The sequence below is a fragment of the Macadamia integrifolia genome, unplaced genomic scaffold (assembly GCF_013358625.1).
Source record: "Macadamia integrifolia cultivar HAES 741 unplaced genomic scaffold, SCU_Mint_v3 scaffold924, whole genome shotgun sequence".
Lineage (NCBI taxonomy): Eukaryota > Viridiplantae > Streptophyta > Magnoliopsida > Proteales > Proteaceae > Macadamia > Macadamia integrifolia.
Window position 1 is genome coordinate 183,258 of NW_024870582.1, and position 18,984 is coordinate 202,241.

Sequence of the window (18,984 nt, forward strand, 5' to 3'; positions counted from 1 at the left end):
GTCAGTACATGCATGATCCCTACTCGACTCACATGGAAGCTGTGTTGTGTATTCTCCAGTGCTTGAAATCTGCCCCAAGACGTGGCATCCTTTTTTCTCCTCATGATCACCTTAGAATGGAGGCCTTCACAAATGCGGATTGGGCAGGTTCCCCTGATGACTACAGGTCTATTATTGGTTATTGCACCTTTGTTGGTGGTAACCTTATTACATGGCGTAGCAAGAAGCAAGTTGTGGTTGCCCGTTCAAGTGCTAAAGCAGAGTTCTGCGCTATGGCACAAAGCATTTGTGAGCTCCTATGGCTTCATGGTCTTCTCACTGATTTGGCTGTTCCTGCTACCCTTCTTATGCGGATCCAAATCCCAAGGGCTGAAATCGGATCGCTTAGGGCCCACTTAAACACTCAATAAAACAAAGGCAACACCCAATAACAATTGTATTGAAATAAAACTTCAACTAAATGGCAGAATTGCAATTAAGCTGAAGTTTCCAATGAAGGTGGCAGTTTTGTAAATAAATAGAACTTTAGAAGGAAGTGGTAGACTTGTAATTAGATGGAACTAAAGGCCTAGGCTACAATATGCTAGTAAAAGGGTAATTTAGGACTAAGGAGAATAATGAGGAAGTGAAGGGCAATAAGGTTAAACCAGGGGGGTTAAATGCCCTAAACAGCAGTCCACGATTCTTCAAGCTTCTTCTCCTTGTGAGAACCAGAAATCAGCGGAAATAACCTTCGAACCAGACAAGAGAACTCATCAATGGGGCCTTTAATCGGGCTGAAACTCATAGAAGGGTTCGATTATTCCAAGATCTACAGTCTCCAACCGATGGGTGTTCAAACAGAAACCAAAGAGAAAGTAAAACTTCTGCAACTCAGGTCTAATGCAAAGACAGAATCATATGTGAAGTTCTGGTTAGAACTTCCAGCAAAGATCAAATCTTCACTCGCATCCATGTAGAGTAAGTCGTTTCCATTAGAGGGATGAGCCCTTAAAACCTCAAACTGATCTGAAGTGTATCAAGACAGATTGATGGAAGAAAACTGTGGCTGCAAGTAACACCCAGAAAACAGAGTAGTAGTATCGGTTAACGAAAATAGAAAAAGAAAAGAGAAATAGCAATAATAGCAGATCGATGGGGAGGGAGAAGAGGAATAGAAGAGATACGAAGATTTCAGAGAGGGAGGAAAAAGGAGTCGGCAGTCATGGTTCCACACCCAAAAATTCTTCAACCAAGTGTTAATTCTTCAAAAACTTGAATTCTGTCTCTTACTAGCGAATTACATGGCTTATAAAAGAAAACTCAAAGTATCAAAATGGTAACTAATTTAAAATGGAAACTAATATAAAATTAGAAGCTACCTAATACAAAAAGAAATTGTTTCTAAATCCAAAGAGAATCAAATCAAAAGATTTTTTTTTCCTATGTCCATCGTGCAACTACATCAGCTCTCCCGGTCTTAAAAGAACTCGACTCCGTCGAGTTAGGTAGTGCTCCCAAGATACCCTTGTAAGTTGCTCGTTGATGAGTTGGCACGTATCTCGAAGCAGGAGATGGAAACATAACACCAAGAGGAAGGAAAGTAGACTGACGTGTCACTGGAGCAGGAGTCAATCGATGACATGGCATGTCGGATAATGCGTGTGACCTCATTAAGTACATACGACCTCCTTGCTTCACCTTGATGGTGTTCTGTGCGCCATCATAGAGAATGCCTGCATGTCACTGCCAAGGTCACCCTAGAAGAATGTCACAGTGTGCCAATGGGGTGACCAAACAAATGACATGGTACTGTATCAGCCCAAACTGTAAGTGTACTCGAACAACTGCAGTGGCCTCTTCTCGAGCTGTGGGTCCAAAACCTCGCACGTGAATCTTCTTGAAAAGTTGCTTCTGTGGAAGGTTGTGTGCTCGAACAAATTCAGCAGATATGAAGTTTGCTTCTGCCCCAGTATCAACAACTGCATGAACATCAGTATGGTCGGAGCCGTGCAGGAGAGTACCCTTCTGTCTGAAGAGAGGAGCCTTATCAACTAGTTTATTCGAAAAGGATGAAAGGCTAGTTGAATGAGCTTCTACATCCTCATCTTCATCATTGACAATATCATCGTCCTCGAGGGGATAAGGATATAAATGAGATTCATCTTCACTCTTCTCTGTCGGTTGCTTCTCAGCTACGTTCACAAAACGAGTCCTGTTGGGACACTTGTTGGAATAGTGACCCTTCTCGCCACAACTATTGCATATGATATTCTTCACCCCAACACTATCCTTGTTGAACTCTGATCTTTTCTCTTCAACTCTGCGAGCTTTAGGCTTCTTTTCCTCCATACATAGTGGAGGTCTATAAACTGAAGAAGTCTTGAGCATACCCTTCTAATAAATGGACTTCTCTTCAGTTATCTTGGCATGAGCCGCTACCACATTAACAGACCTGAAATCAGTGTTAGCCAACTCAAGTCGAATCTCAGTACTTAACCTACTGATATATCGCATCACTCGTTGCTGGTCTGTTTCTTGAAGTCAACACCTTGAAACAGTTTGTGGAATTCGAGGGTGTAGGAATCCAAATCTTTGTTCCCTTGTTGCAAGTTAAGTAATTTATGGAACATTACCTTTTCATAATTAAGAGGAACAAAATTTTCAGTCAGGATTTGCTTCATGACCTCCCAATTGGTAACGGGTCTAAGTCTTCTGACAAACCTTGCATGTAATACATCATCCCACCATGAACATGCATACCCAATAAACTTGGTGATAATGAGTTCACACTTCTTCACGTCTGGAAGAGACTTATACGCAAAAATTCTCTCCACTTTGGTAAGCCACTCAAGAAATTTTTTAGGTCCCTTTTCACCACTGAACTCGGGAACCTCAACTTTGATGCCATAATCTCTCTCAGAAAATTGCCAGGTAACATCTTAGGGAACAATTGAATCAAGTTGCTACCTTTGAGGTGTTTTCGATCCGTAAAGTGTTGAGCTGAGGAGGTAATGTAGAGGATCCTTCTTCAGCTCGCTTGTCGGATCTCTTCATAAAGGCAATCATCTCTTCCATAAACTTATCAAACTTGGCTTCAGTCCTCTCAAGCCTAGCATCAGTATTCTGTTGGTTCTCGGCTAACTTGCGATACAATTTGTTCAACTCAGCATTGGTAACGTTACCTGTCATGGTTAGGGAAGTGCAGGAAATTTTGCTCTGATACCACTTGATGCAGATCCGAATCCCAAGGGCTGAAATCGAATCACTTAGGGCCCACTTAAACACTCAATAAAACAAAGGCAACACCCAATAACAATTGTATTGAAATAAAGCTTCAACTAAATGGCAGAATTGTAATTAAGCTGAAGTTTCCAATGAAGGTGGCAGTTTTCTAAATAAATAGAACTTTAGAAGGGAGTGGCAGACTTCTAATTAGATGGAACTAAAGGCCTAGGCTACAATATGCTAGTAAAAGGGTAATTTAGGACTAAGGAGAATAATGAGGAAGTGAAGGGAAATAAGGTCAAACCAGGGGTTAAATGCCCTAAACAGCAGTCCACGATTCTTTAAGCTTCTTCTCCTTGTGAGAACCAGAAATCAGTGGAAATAACCTTCGAACCAGACAAGAGAACTCATCAATGGGGCCTTCAATTGGGCTGAAACTCATGGAAGGGTTTGATTATTCCAAGATCTACAGTCTCCAACCGATGGGTGTTCAAACAGAAACCAAAGAGAAAGTAAAACTTCTGCAACTCAGGTCTAACGCAAAGACAGAATCAAATGTGAAGTTCTGGTTAGAACTTCCAGCAAAGATCAAATCTTCACTCGCATCCATGTAGAGTAAGTCGTTTCCATTAAAGGGATGAGCCCTTAAAACCTCAAACTGATCTGAAGTGTAGCAAGACAGATTGATGGAAGAAAACTGTGGCTGCAAGTAACACCCAGAAAATAGAGTAGTAGTATCGGTTAACGAAAACAGAAAAAGAAAAGAGAAATAGCAATAATAGCAGATCGATGGGGAGGGAGAAGAGGAATAGAAGAGATATGAAGATTTCAGAGAGGGAGGAAAAAGGAGTTGGCAGTCATGGTTCTACACCCAAAAATTCTTCAACCAAGTGTTAATTCTTCAAAAACTTGAATTCTGTCTCTTACTAGTGAATTACATGGCTTATAAAAGAAAACTCAAAGTATCAAAATGGTAACTAATTTAAAATAGAAACTAATATAAAATTAGAAGCTAACTAATACAAAAAGAAATTGTTTCTAAATCCAAAGAGAATCAAATCAAAAGATTTTTTTTTTCCTATGTCCATCGTGCAACTGCATCACCTTCTTATGAAGCTCTTTTGTGACAGCAAATCTACCATTAGCATTACTCACAACCCTATCCAGCATGATCAAACCAAGCATGTGGAGATCGATCGACACTTCATCAAAGAGAAGTTGGATATGGGCCTTATCACTGTGCCTTTTGTTCCCAGTAATGAACTAGCTGATGTATTTACTAAAGGTCTTAGTAGTAAGATGTTTCATCCTATTATCTGCAAGTTGGGCATAAGTGATATCTATGCACCAACTTGAGGGGGAGTGTTGTAATAATGGGTTTTATGGGTTTTAGGAAAAGTGTCAATTACCAAATGGACCCTAAGGGGTTTAATGGTCTTTATAATTCTCTAGAACCTTCTCTCCATTGTTATAAATAAAGAGGGCTGGTGTCATATTAGACACAAGTCATTACCCCATTCAACAAGTTCCAAAAAGGTTTGTGCCCATGATCTTCTTAGTATCAGTAGTTGACAACACTTTGACATTGTGCCGAAGCATAGTTTTTCCATAAAAATTATGTACAAAGAAAAAACTAGCAGTTAACCCACAGGTCAACCCAGTGATGGCCACCTGCTCTCCCAGCAAATGGGTGAATGGGGTTTCAACCTTCCAGAACATCACCCCATAGCAATGGTTCATTGGGGCTTCCTTCATATATGAATCTGGTGGTACTAAAATTACCACCTAGATACAACAGAAAACTCCCACTGCTTGAATTGTGCTGCAATTACACCCCTCATATAGGAATCTTTCGGCCCATAAACTCCCACAATCATCTGTTCTTCAAGAAAGCTAACAAGCTTGCACTTAATCAAGCTATAGATTTGAATAACATCACTTTCCCAAACCATTCAACCAGCCATGACAGACATAAAAGTTGCTGCTAAATCTTTAAAATATCATGGGAACCCAGAAAAGAGAGCATGGAAATCTCCATTTATAGTCCCTGACAGCTTTTCATGCTTCACATTGGTGTGGTCCATCGGACCAGCAATGCCCTTTGGATAGGATTCAGCTTTTGAGCACTATAAGTATGTCAATGAAGATTTTACAAGTTAAATTCTTCAAATTCATCCCATCTTCCTCGCAATAGTAAGCTCTACTCTGCTTTCTGTCATATATGTCTCAAATGGCTCATGTCGATTAGCTTTTCTTCCCACCCCCCCCCCCCAAAAAAAGAAAAAGATTATTTTTTTGATCAATTAACATAGATGTGTTGGTAAAACTATGCCAAAACAGGAACTTTATATCTAACAAGTGATATACATGAGCTTACAAAGTATAACTCCAGCCCCAAAACTGCCCTCCATGAGCCCCAACACCAGAATCTCTTTAATACACTCTCTCACTGCACAATTGGATATGGACCTACATATGCAAACTCACTCCAAACCCCTTCCCAGGCTATAGCATCTGCCAAGGAATTTGCACTTCCAGGTCACCAAGAGAATGAGATGTTATCCTTCACTCCTTGTTACATAATGAGATGTTCTCCCTACCCCTTTCTTCATTTCCTTGATGTTACAGCTATTTAAATGTTTACTGATAAACCTATTGAGCGTGTTTGTTCTTTGTTGCATAATTAATATTTCATTTTAATGGTTACATTTCCCACTGGACTGACACCAATATCTTAACAAAAGTCCTTAATTTCTTTTATTTGGTGTTAATTTATTTCCCTCGGTGCTTTGTCACTCAATTTGAGTTCTTAGATGTTAGGACTCTGAAGAACCAGGATCAATTCATAATGGGAGATTTCTCAGTGTTACATAGAGGGTATTCGCTTTGATACATTTTATCTATGACACATAAGCTAAGCAAGTGAAGTAGAAAGCTGCACCAGAGACCCATGACCTGGCCTTTCTAAGGAATGATCTCTGCATTAGAGCATTTCGATAAGAAAGAAAAGGCAGATGAAAACCAAACTAAGAACTGAACATATTGGCAGGACCCGTTTTCACTCCCCAAAGTACATCACGTCAGATTTTAAAGGCTGACCAACCACCTAATCCCTATATTTATCATTTATCATTATGAACATTTTAAATGGAAACTCATTATGTTTCACCCAAATTCACACAATAACTTTTAGATGATGGCCATGATCTAAGCCTTGATCATATTAGAGTGAGTTCAATACAGTCCGCTAGGGGATCAAGGGACTTCCCCAGTTCTTTCTCTTTTCTTTTCCCTTTCTTTATTTTATTTTCTTAAATTGATTCTTCTAGAGGCTCCTGTCATACCCACTTTATCACGTTGATTGTTAATTGATCAGTCTATCCATTTATGTTTGACCCAACCAATCACTTTATTAAGTTCATATTTTACTTAAATTGATCGCCTTTTGGATTTAAAAACTTCAGATGATCATGTTGTTTTCAGAAAAGCTAGCAACAGTTATCAATTCCAGAGCTATTTCTCAAAATCCAGAAACCTGTTAATTGCTAGTTTTTTCTTCATAACTCTCATTTACTCCCTTAACAGTCCTGCTTTGTCAGACATGTCAGATTTTTTCCACCTGTCACAAAGGATTTTCTAGCATAGATTAAATTATTCATCTGTTAGAAAGCTAATACAATTTATGACCAAATGACTCCTGTGCATTGTCTGAGGAAAACGTGTATGGCGGCAATTTAACCATTTTAACAAAACTATCAATCCATCATGTAACCAAACCAATCTTTCATTATCAACGAACTGACTGAATTTCTTTGAATAAAAATAGCTCAGCTGACTAGACACCTTTTCCATGTTCTCGAGCATAGTTGTCAACACGTTGCCTAGGTGTCCAGGCCCAATCCAAGGCAGCAGCACGCCATATTTGATGCAGGAAAGGCGATAGCCTTGGTCACTTGGGTGTTGCCTTGACCTGCCTTGTGGCCTGGGAAGACGTCATATTCTATGATGTGTTTTATTTTTATTTTTTACATTATATAAAATTAATTCTAATTCTAACCCTATTATTGGTTTGTGCACAAGATTATGAAGCACATGTTATAAATGGAATCATACTTACATGGTTGCATGCTCTACAATTCTGTTTCTTAATTATTTGTATCATGATCTTGTGTATTGCTTTTTTTTTTTTTTTTTCATATGCTTAGGGTAATTTACATCCCCCTCCCCTGTGTTTTCAAAAATTACACAAACCTCCCCTGTCAGATGACACCATTAGTAGGGTGTTAGTTTTAGATGTTAAAAGACGATTTTAGCCTCTTGTAATTCAACCACAATTCAAATACCTATTTTAACCTTATATTTCTTCTAAAAACTATTTTCCCCAAAATGGTTGTGAAAACCAAACGTATCAAGTGAATGAGATATTCACCATCTCCGGCGAAGGTGAGACAGTTGCAGGCGACGGCGACGGCGACGGTGACGGTGAGGTGTTTTCCTTCTTTCTCTCTCCTTTCGTTCTGAGTTTCTTCTTCTGGTACTGTTAATTCTTTTTTATTGTATTTTGGTTCATGGGGGCAGTGATTCTATATGACAAAGGCACAAGCATCTTTACTTGCTTAACATTTGGTGGTTTGAACCCAAATAGGGTTGGATTTGATCAGTTGGATCAAGAAGACCAGATCTGGTCTAATTTACAGAAAACGTAGACGAATTGGAAGATCAGTTGGGTAAATCGCTCATCATTCGGGTCTTTCTAGAAAACAGAGATAGATCCATAGATTACCCAAACAAAAAAGGAAGGTAATTATAGAATTTAGCTTGATCGGCACAACTGAGGTGCATTGGAAAGTGATCTGTGGAAGGATTATTTGCAGAAGAATCGAAGATTGGAATGGGTTGTATCTTATTATTGTATTTTCAAGATAGGAAAGAGATTGATTGAAGTGATCAGGAGATCAGGAGAAGGATTGGTTAATTGCTGATATGAACGGAAATGAGCCAGCGAAGCTCGATGATGAGCAGATTGCAGAGTTACAGGAGATATTTTGCTCCTTTGACCGAAACAATGACGGTAGCTTAACTCAGAGATCAAATGCTGGTTTGAACCCAAATAGAGTTGGTTTTGGTGGTGTAGGATTTATATTTTTCAAATAACAATCTCTCGATCTATTTTCCTTATTTCTGCAACAGCATCCCATCTCTCCAAAGCAAGCAGCATGGATTCCAATTTTCAAGTTCTTGTAAATATAACAGGAGCCCCTTAAAATTCTCTATAACTATGGATAATGGTCAACAATGGTGACTTTATGATCAACTTTCTTTGCTTCTTGTAACAACCATGCTCGATTTAAGAAATTTACCATGCAAGAGTAGTGCTTCAAGTACGGCAACTAGGAGTCCACAAACTCCCACTACAAATGCTACTGCGGCAACTAATACTACTACTATTATGGAGTTTCCACTGCCAATACCACCCAAAAATACCAACGCAGGGGATTCAGACAATCACTAGTAATTCAAAGGATTAAGGGAAAGACGAAACCTTAAATAGAAGAAAGTAGAGACTAGAGATATGTCATCTGCCAATGATCCACAAAAACAGAGAAGGGCCGAAGGTCCAAAAGTCTCGGCAACAACAGAGCTTCGATTGCCGTCGACAAGGAAGGGATGAGGTTTCTCACCAATTAGATTTTCAGAAATGGGAAAGATGATATCAGGGTAAAGGGTAAAAATGTAAAAATACAATAATAAGGGTAATATGGGTATTAAAAAAATATTGTACAAATTAAACGGTAAAAAATTAACAGAGTGAGCCTACTTGTAAAATTTAACATACTACAAGGGATGTGGATGTAATTTTTGAAAACACAGGGGAGGGGGATGTAATAAGAACAAAATACAGGGGAAGGGGATGTAAATTACCCTTTATTATTTGTTAGTTTCTCATCCTAGGGCATTACTAGCATAATTACATCACATTGAATTTACATATTTACATTAAATTGATCATATTGCATTACTATCATAACTATATTTATGGCATAAATACCACGTATAATGCAGCCTAGGGAAAAGGGAACCTAGGCAACGCCTAGCCGAGCGCCTAGGCACCGCTCCACTTCCTTGGGTCGCCAAGCTTCCTTGACAACTATGTTCTCATGATCAGAAGGGGAACCCCATAAACATAAAGTGACCATTGCTTGAAACAACTATTTAAACATACTTCAGTTGACAGATATATTGTTATAAAATACTGAATCATGCATGAAATAACAATAACAACAGCAAAGACATTCACATAATACCTGCATTGAACGCAGTAATGCTCTTAAGTCTGCATTTTCTGCCATTAGTTCTTGCTTCTTCACCTCATAAGCATCCACCTGCCAGTTAAACATATGGTGTGACACATATGGTGTGACCTTATGGGAACACTAGAAACAAAAATTCAATAAATGCTCAGTCACCTAGAGCACCCCTAACATGTGTTAAGATGTATACAACAAATTGAATTACACTTCCGCTCAGAAATCTAATTCCAGCCCATAAATATCCTGTGCCATCACACTAATTTCCACTCCTAAATTAATTAAAGCTTAAAAAAGAAAATGTTACATATCCATCTTTCATACAATCATCTTGTAGAAGTCATTGTCTGCCTTCTTTCCATTCCATGTCCCACGTTGTCGCCCTTCTTTCTGTAGACATCATCAACACAGTTATTGAATGTCATCACATTCTCCAAACTACACAATATATCCATGCAACTAATAATTGACCAATGAATACCTGAAGCAAATTCATTATCTCCATGCCTGACCTGGATTCCTTTTTTTTCTCCATCAACACTTGGTTCAATCTCTCCTGCAAAGCAGAGTGCTTTGTAAAGAATTCATTTTATACTATCTTCATTACTTCACGACAGGGATGACAATGGAGCAGATTCAGAACCAGTATCACCAAAACCATACCCGACCACCCAGACAGACATGCACAAGGATTCCCAAGTATATAAGAAAACCAGGGTGGGTAAATGGAGTGGAGGCGGTACAACTGAGGTTTCTCAAATAAGATATCCCACCATTACCCGGTAAAAGTCATACCATACCCAAACCCTTGGGGGCAGAACAGGGTGTGCGACCACTTTAACCGGCCAAATTGCCATTCATACATCATGATCTCACTGCGTGAGCCCCATCAGTTACAACATACACATAAAGTCACTTAGGAAAAATATGGAAAGGAAATGGAGAGGATCGTACCTGCAACTTTATGTACTCCTTTTCCTTTTTCTTCATTTCATGTATTTGCTGAGTTCGTACTTGCTTTATAAGTATCAATGGTCAAGGTTAATATTTTCAGGACTCAAGACCCATTCATGTCAATGTTTCAAGCAGAAAATAATGCGGCCAGTAAGGAAGGAAACAAAGCATACTTAGATCCTAACCTGATTACCAATGACCATTTTTTGAAATTCATCCCGTTCCTGCTGCAATTTTTCTAATTGTGCCTTTAAAGCTGCAGTGGCCTTGGCTTCCTGTTTATATAAAAAACAATAAGAGGAATAGCACAACACAGAGCTTATATGAAATGATAGATAGTAATACTGAAACAAAGAATTGAATCTAAAAAATATTTAGCCACTGACATTTCGAGCAAGAGTGGCCAACTCTCGATCTTTAGCAGCTAACTGTGCCTCAAGCCTCTCCACTTTGGCCTCTAATCTTGATATGTCAGATAACAGCCTATAACAGAAAATGCCATAAAATTTAGTAAGTAAAATGAAATTCAGGATATCATGCTGTCCTAAGACTATTGGGATACGCACAAAAGGGATCAGGATGAGCTAGATAGAATTTTATGATGAGAAGGAAAAAATTTTAAGGTTTCATATTCAAGAAAAACTTGAAAGAAGATTTAATTGAAAAAACTGTGGTAAAAATTAATAATGGAGAAAATTAAGATCTTGCTACAATGCAACATACATTGTACCCAAAACGAAAAAAATTCTACTTTACTGCGAAGGACACACTAGAATGGCTTTCACCTTTGTCTCTGTTCATTCGAGGATTCCCTAAATTCAATATCCCGTTGTCTTTGTTGAAGCAGAGAGTAAATGCAATTGCATGTACGGGCAATAGAAACCTACCGCACAAACCATAGAGAAAACAGCACAAGTCGATCAGAACAACACAGTCCAGAAAAGACGGAATATTTGCAAGAAGAGCCAGAAAATCAGTAAACTTCACCGGATCAGTGGCAAATAGATCAAGAGATGCTGGGAATCCAAATGTAACCAATGTCTGATTCAGATATTTTGCGCAATGCTCCAAGTTCCCAGCATCAGCAAATGTGTACTGCCTGAAAACAAATCAGAACCCTAGGAAAGAAAAATACAGAAAAAAAAACCCTAGAAAATCAAAGAGAAAACGATGGAAGACTTACCCGATGCCAAATCCGGACTGAATAGAAGCCTGCATCGATTTAGGAAGAAATCACAAATCTGAAACAAAGCGCTTAACTTCAAACCCATTGCTAGAGAGTATTGAAGATCATACCCGGAGATCGAATTCTGAATCAGTTGAAGACATTTTAAATCTCTTCAAGCTGGCTGTGGCGCGTGAAGAAACAGAGCGATGAGAGAGGGATTTTACAAGGTCGAGCCTCCGTTTTTAAGATCTGAAAGAACAGAAGTTGTCACTGTTGGGAAATTTGAAATCGTGATTAGAAATAGAACGGATGGATTAATGTGGAAATAAAATATATATGTCACTAGATGTGGTCAACTGCTGTTCATTTCACGACGAGAGTGGTGATTAGTGTGTATGGCAACATGTCTATTTTAAATTAGTACAAGTCAAATATTTTTTGCGTTTCTGCTCATATGGACTACCTTTGTACAAAAAAGGTTCTATAATTAATTGGAAAATAAGTATTGATGCTATTAAAAGAGAATAAAAACATGTATGGAATGCATATTAACATAAGTATATTGTATATTTTGTAGTGGTGGTGGACGTGGTGATAGTAGTGAATGTCAGGCATCAATGAGTCTCTATCTAAGCGGTTTGATTCATCTTCTCAATCTCCAACCATATCTTTTATTGCAACGGCGATTCAGCAAATTCCTAGTGGATTACATTGGCGACACACTCTCTCTCTCTCTCTCTCTCACATACATTAATACATTATCGTCCCTATATAAACGGAGTAGCTCCTATGACTAATATGAGTTAGGCCCAATTGGAAGGTAAAAGAATCAAGCACAGTTATTGTTGGATATTATAACATTTAATGTATGTCCATCAATTCCAATTAATTTGATTACACTACTTACTTGTATTATGTACTTATTATAATTATTGTTAAAACTTTAAATGTACACTGAATTACCAACCACGTTAATGTAAACAAGGTTTATTGGTCTCTAAAAAGAGCAGCAACAATCCAATCAAATATATATCTTTGAGTTTTTGATTCAACATATGATGATAATGATAGAGAAATAACTGCAACATGTTGTTTAGAAGGAAATATAAATCAATCAGAGGACAGAAAGACAAGGTACAAAAATTTAAAGGGTCGCTTCTTACTCACAAAGCCATTTTTGAGTGCGCTAAAGTCAAGATCCTCATCTACTTCTTACTCCCTTTCTTGAAACTGAAGTTACAAAAAAGGGGGACAAAACCCTACCAGTCGGGCGCAGGGAACTCCCAGATTGGTGCATGCACAAAAAGATAGTGTTGCCCCTCGTATGTATAGAAGATGCTCCTATGGACCCTCCTATTGACCCGTGCATTTTGCATACATTGCATTAGGTTGGTAGCGTTCTCTTGCCCTATAAAAAATATATTACTAAAAAAAATCAAGATTACAACTTATCCAATTCATCCATGTACAAAATTCATTTTATTAAAAAAAAAAAAAGGCATATGAATCAAAATTTCTAACCAAGGAAAAAAGAAAAAGAAAGTGCAAAGAAACAATAACCAGACCAAGAACAATTCAACTATTCCATGAACTAACACAAAAAAGGAAAAAAGGGCCACAGGGAAGAAGGAGAAGTGTAACTTCATATGGGTTATTTCACCTCCTTCTAACATGGCTTGTGTTATACTCAAGCCCTAAACATATCTTGTGTGCTTGACTATAGATGAACCACAAGAGGGGTATAGTGTCAAGGACTACTCGTTAGCATCATTTTTCTGACACGAGGGAAGGAATGACCCTATTTGCAAGTGTTACTCGTGCTGAGGCAATTGTAAGGGTTATAGATCTCCAAGGAAGTCAAAATAAGTCTTCTGTCATTAAGGGGATTCACCTAAACCCGAGAATTGAATCACACTGAGGTTGGCCCACACCCTTGTACAGGCCCTAGAAACCCCCAGTGCAACAAGGTGAAGTTGTCCCAACTATGGTGGTTACATGTACCCACACCGGTAGGAGTATTGTGACAAAATAAGTTATTTGGCCATGGGGCCTGGGCCCACGCACCCATGCACCTCAGACCACCCCCAATAGGTGATACAACTTACAAATGGGTGGATTAATAGGTTAGATTACCCCAAAGTGGGCCCACTAGTGTCAATTGGGGAATTAATCCAATAATGGGAAAAACTCCATTTATTTCCCCAAACAAGCTTTAGTGAACTTAAGTTTCTATATAAGGAGCTATTAGCTCATTTGTTTCACAAATTTTAAAGGAAAGAGAAGAAGAGAAGGGAGAAAGAAGAAGAAAGAGAGAAGAAGGAAGGAAGCAAGGGAGAAGAAGGAGCTTGAAGCAAGGGAGGAGATCACCTCCACTCACCTACACATTAAGGTGAGTAAACTCTCTCCCTCTACCTCTACTTGCTCTCTCTCTCTCTCTCTCTCTCTCTCTCTCTCTCTCTCTCTCTCTTTTACCCCATTCTCCACCCAAGCTAGCTAATTGGAACCCTAGCCAAAATCTCCATCTCCTAACTAATTGAATTACAAATTAAAGTGGAGATTTTGTGTAGGAGACCTAATCTAACTAATTGAACCACTCACCTTTGAGTGTGGAGACCTAATAAAGAAAAGCCCCAATTTAAAACCTTAGATTTAGCTATTTGAACTGTAGATTTGAGAAATTGACCAAGTCCCCTATGATCTAGAATCCTAACTTAGCTGTAGGTTGGAGGATTGGTGAAGGGAGACCTAGACTAAGGGATTTAGGTGGTCACATTTGGGTTTGGGGACCCAACCCATGGAATCCCTCACCGAATTTTTTAAATTGGGTAACCTAAACCCTAATTGGGGAAATTAACTAAAATCCCTATGATATACCACCCTAATTCAACTATAAATTTGGGTAATTGATGTAAGAATAGATTAGAGGAATGAGGTGACTATATTTGGGCTTAGAAACCCAATATATGCAAACCTTAACCAATTTTCCCCCAATTGAGTAACACAAAATCCTAAATTGGGAAAAATGACCAAAACTCTAAAATCTATGTAACATATGTGACTAATTACATCATTTCTAAGATGATTAGTATATGCATGTGTTGCATGCATAAAATCTAACCTTAGAATAGGCAAACCATGTGTTGGGGGTACAATCAACACCATAAAAGGGAATTACAAGCATACACAATTTTGACCTAAAAGCCCCTTTTGTTTCCAATGAATGGAACCTTCAAGTGGTGAGGCTACGTGTCGTGAGGTCATCGATAGTATACGGCTCGTGGAGATGAGAGGCGAATGGGTGTTGTGTTTCATTTTATGGAGTATTTACTTTTAATTTATTTATGCATGATCATGTTGTTTCTTTAAATCTATGTTATATGGCAATCCTTTTTAAGTTGAAGTATATTGTTGTATGTGTGTGTGTGTGTGCGTGTGTGTGTGTGCGTTTTTGTGTGTGTTAATGGTTCAACATTGTTATCTCATTGAGAGTGGATGTATACGAATGTTGTTGTGGAGCACGGGGTGGCCGAGGGTGGTTTTCGACATCGTGTCTCCTTGTATGGATTATGGATGATTGATAATTGTGCACATCATGTAGTATGGTTAGGATCACAGATCTAGGTGCTACAACCCCTTGTCAATATGGGAAAAGGTACTGGCTAATCCCACATGTGATAGGTCCGATGATCTAATTTTGGAATACCACGTCCGCGGTATGAGGTGATTGTTGTTGAGGTAGACATACACAACGTGGCCGATAGTAATTCCGGTTTTGAGGCAACTAAGGATTATTAATAGGGCTTACCAGGTACCGGAGTACAAATGTAGGGACCGGTATGCTCTTGTTTTGCAATTAGCTTCTATAGTTGGATGACTGATGATGCATTCTGAGACCAAGGATACCACCTATGTTGCAATAGCACTAAGAACCCATCTGGACTTTGATTGTTATTAGACTTGTGTAATAATAATTCTACATTCCAATCATAACCACCTTACTATTGTGATGTGATTTATTTTGCATACTAGATTTCATTGGGTTAGGATAACAAACCCATGTGCTACAACCCTTGCCAGTAGGGGAAAAGGTATTAGATAATTTATTTTTATTTTAGTTCATTTCATGAATTTTTTTATCTTAAAGTACTACATTGGAGATCCTGGTTGGATTCTTGGATATGAGATCATGTCCAAGTCACCGGCCTTTAGATAACTTAAGGTGCGGTGTGACAGCTTGTCATTCAAACATAAAACATACTGTTATGGCAAAAAGTGCTCATCATTGGGAGCGCAACATCTGGACTTAGCAGGACGACGTGATCAAGCACGACTGGTCTCAGTTTGGACCAATCGATTGCCCTAGTCATGGACGACCTACATTCCCAGTTGACAAAAGTCATATCGGTCAGATATAACCCGATCGACCCACATTCATATTGGGCCAGTTACAAAGCAACTGGTCTCCGATCAACCCACATTCGTGATCGGACCAATTACCAAGCGATTGGTCTACACCTACATAAGAGGAATGGTGTGCATGGACAGCCACGCCATATCGAAATCGAAGCTACAACTAGGAGCTATCTAAGCAAAGATTAAACGGTTCCGCTATAGCCACGCTTTGAACCTAGCTACAAGTAACCCACCATCAGGCGCTGGGGATGAGTAGGTCAACAATCGAGCCATCGAATACAGGTCACTCGACATTTGATCTTTGTGAGATTCCTCAGCGGAGTATGCCCTTAATGAGAGGAACCATCCAAATCTAGTATATAACCCCTAAGCAAAGATCAGATCTGTCCTAATTGGAGAAGGATGCTCAAGAGAAATCCAAATCCTCCCTGGAAGGAAAGATATCTCCCTAGATAAGTGGGACGAGAAGGGCTCCCATAAGTAGGATGTCTTCTAGATTCACTCTCTTAGTACATCTCTTGTTATATATGGACTCCTACTAGAACTAGGGAAGCACTCCAAATTGGGCTCTCTCCATTGCTGTCATTCCTCAACTATAAATAGGCAGGTAAAACTCCTTTAAAAGAGATTGACACTTTTCCATTCTTATTGGAACTAATATTTGCAGAGAGATCTAACTTAGGCATCAGAGAGTCTCCCATTGGATTAGCTCAATGCTCACTCTCTTGTGTTTATTCCTCTGTGTAAGTTCCGAGAGCAGCCTAGGAAGATTTCTTGCCGCAACAGATTGGCAGCATTTTGGGGAAGACTTACTTATTAAGCCACCCGCTCAAGCAATGATTCTACATAGTGAATGTTCTATATCTACCCTTCCCACCGGCCAAGGAGGCCATGAATATCAAGCAGAACAAGCACATATTGTGAAGGACCTCGTCAATCGGTGGATGGTCAGGTTCCACCAACAAGAGAGACCTTGCCTCCACTAACATTGCTCACTTTGTGGAACCCTGAGGCATCGTCTACCAATGCATACATGACTTACAATTCCAAGTGCTACAAACCAATGAAATGTTCTGAAGATTTCTCTGTCTGTGTGGGTCTGCCATACCCGAAGGGAGACCACCAGCTAAAGCGTCGGCCATTGCACAACATCTGAGGCCAGCAATTGACCGCAACAACATGTGATGGATGAATTTTGTAAACATCATCATCCAAACTCAATGTGCATCAATCACCAAGGAGATGAGGGAGTTGCACGGGACCTCCAAGTGGACATCATTAGTAGAACCTTTAGCCCTCCACACCCCAAGGACCGTTAGCAAATCTTCGCAAGGCAAGACCAAGGGAACCCGAGTGATAGAAGTACAGACCCCGCATGGGTCAGTCAGAAGATCCGCCTCACGGGCTCGAAGCCCTACTCACATAATCGACCTACCTGGAGAAGAAAATACTAGAAGGTTGATCTACCACTAAGGATTAGCCCGATCAGAAGAGCGAGCTACTCGGGATATAGTTCTCCTCGAGCCCCAGATCAGGATCAAAGCATTTATCAACAATGTCAAGGAAGAGAAGAAAATCCACGACGTTGTGACTATCATCAAACTCCAGAGAGACCATGTGGGAACTAAATTACTGTCTAGAGGCAAGTGGTCATGAAGACCACAAGAGAGAATTGACTAGGCATGAAGTGCATCAATCCCTTGAGCGATCCAAAGCATGAGAGTTGCTCAAACAAAGCCCACTCAGTTTGAAGTCATTTGTCCCAAAAGGGAAACGAGTTTGGAGTGCCGTATTCGTGAGTTGGATGAGTGTAAGCACCCAATTTTGCCATCCACCTTGAAGAATGATCGGTTCTTACTCTACATTAGAGGAGAATTTAGGCCTTTTATGATGACTCAGATCTGACAGCAACCCCAAACCCTAATATAACCTAAACTCGACAGCAACCTAAAACCCTAATCCAATCTGAAACCCAGCAATAACCTGAAACCCTAATTCAGCCCAAAACCTTAATCAGGCCCAAAATCCTAATCCGGCCCTAGACCTTTTTGCACGTGATATTAGTGTGTTGTATATTAAAGAATCGATTCGAAGTACCCTCTGATGGTGCAGGAATGACATGAATAAGGATTTTCGGAAAACCCCCAGCTTACAATAGGGTAGAAAATCTTTCCTTACAAATCTCAATTTTTTTCGAGCAAAAATGAGCTTGAAACCCACACCATTGGATAGTTCTTGGAAAGACAATTTCAACTATATATCATACGCAAAAATAGAACCATCGGATCTCCTAGAATAGCTCCCAAAAGTTAGATTGGGATAGACAGGACCAACCCAAGAACCAAGATTCCTCCCAGGCCCGCCAAACCAAATTTCTGTTTGAAATTTTACCAAATTTAGCCGGGTCCGTGAAACATACTCTTTCTTTTGTTGGCGGACTGGTAAAAAATGATTCCATTGTTGGTAGGTCCATCACATTTCATACCGATGGGTCTGAAAACCTATAAATAGTACCTCTTTCTACCATTTTTATTGTGTGAAAGGAATATGGAGACCCTCTCCCCCTGTCTCATGATTTCCTTCCCTTGTGAGCGAGCCTAGTGTGGAGAGAATGATCCTTTCCCAAATTAGTAGCTTCCCTTGCCATTTTTACTATGCTCCTTCACCCAACCATTAGCCCTTTCCATTTTTAGCCTAGCCCAACGTCTGATTCAAGGCCAAAGTTCTGCCCTATTGGGTCTGAATTTTACTTCCTCACGTCGAAATTCTGGAGAAACTTCCAAAGATTCTCGAGAAGCTTGTTAGGTCTTTGAGGTGTCATCAAGGCTTAGATTCTCTAAAGAAAAAGAGCAAGCAACCGAGATTATTCCCACTTGAGTTGGGAGCTTTCACTAGGATTATGTACACATCAACCGGGGTCCACCCCTCTTGACA

General features: G+C 39.5%; 1 protein-coding gene across 2 annotated transcripts in view; it reads right to left on the reverse strand.

The window, feature by feature from the left end:
- LOC122070441 (afadin- and alpha-actinin-binding protein-like) overlaps positions 1–18,984 on the reverse strand; it is a 44,637-nt gene that overhangs the window by 10,083 nt on the left and 15,570 nt on the right. The window contains exons 3-13 of one of the 2 annotated variants that reach the window (XM_042634593.1): positions 12,805–13,062; positions 11,766–11,886; positions 11,653–11,681; positions 11,457–11,568; positions 11,255–11,352; positions 10,856–10,952; positions 10,655–10,744; positions 10,470–10,532; positions 9,997–10,071; positions 9,840–9,905; positions 9,513–9,590 (exon numbers count right to left, since the gene is read on the reverse strand). In XM_042634593.1, coding sequence (XP_042490527.1) covers positions 9,513–9,590; positions 9,840–9,905; positions 9,997–10,071; positions 10,470–10,532; positions 10,655–10,744; positions 10,856–10,952; positions 11,255–11,352; positions 11,457–11,568; positions 11,653–11,681; positions 11,766–11,798 — 741 coding nt within the window. In that variant the 5' untranslated portion in view covers positions 11,799–11,886; positions 12,805–13,062. The remainder of the gene's footprint in view (positions 1–9,512; positions 9,591–9,839; positions 9,906–9,996; positions 10,072–10,469; positions 10,533–10,654; positions 10,745–10,855; positions 10,953–11,254; positions 11,353–11,456; positions 11,569–11,652; positions 11,682–11,765; positions 11,887–12,804; positions 13,063–18,984) is intronic. The other variant, XM_042634594.1, reaches the window with a different exon arrangement.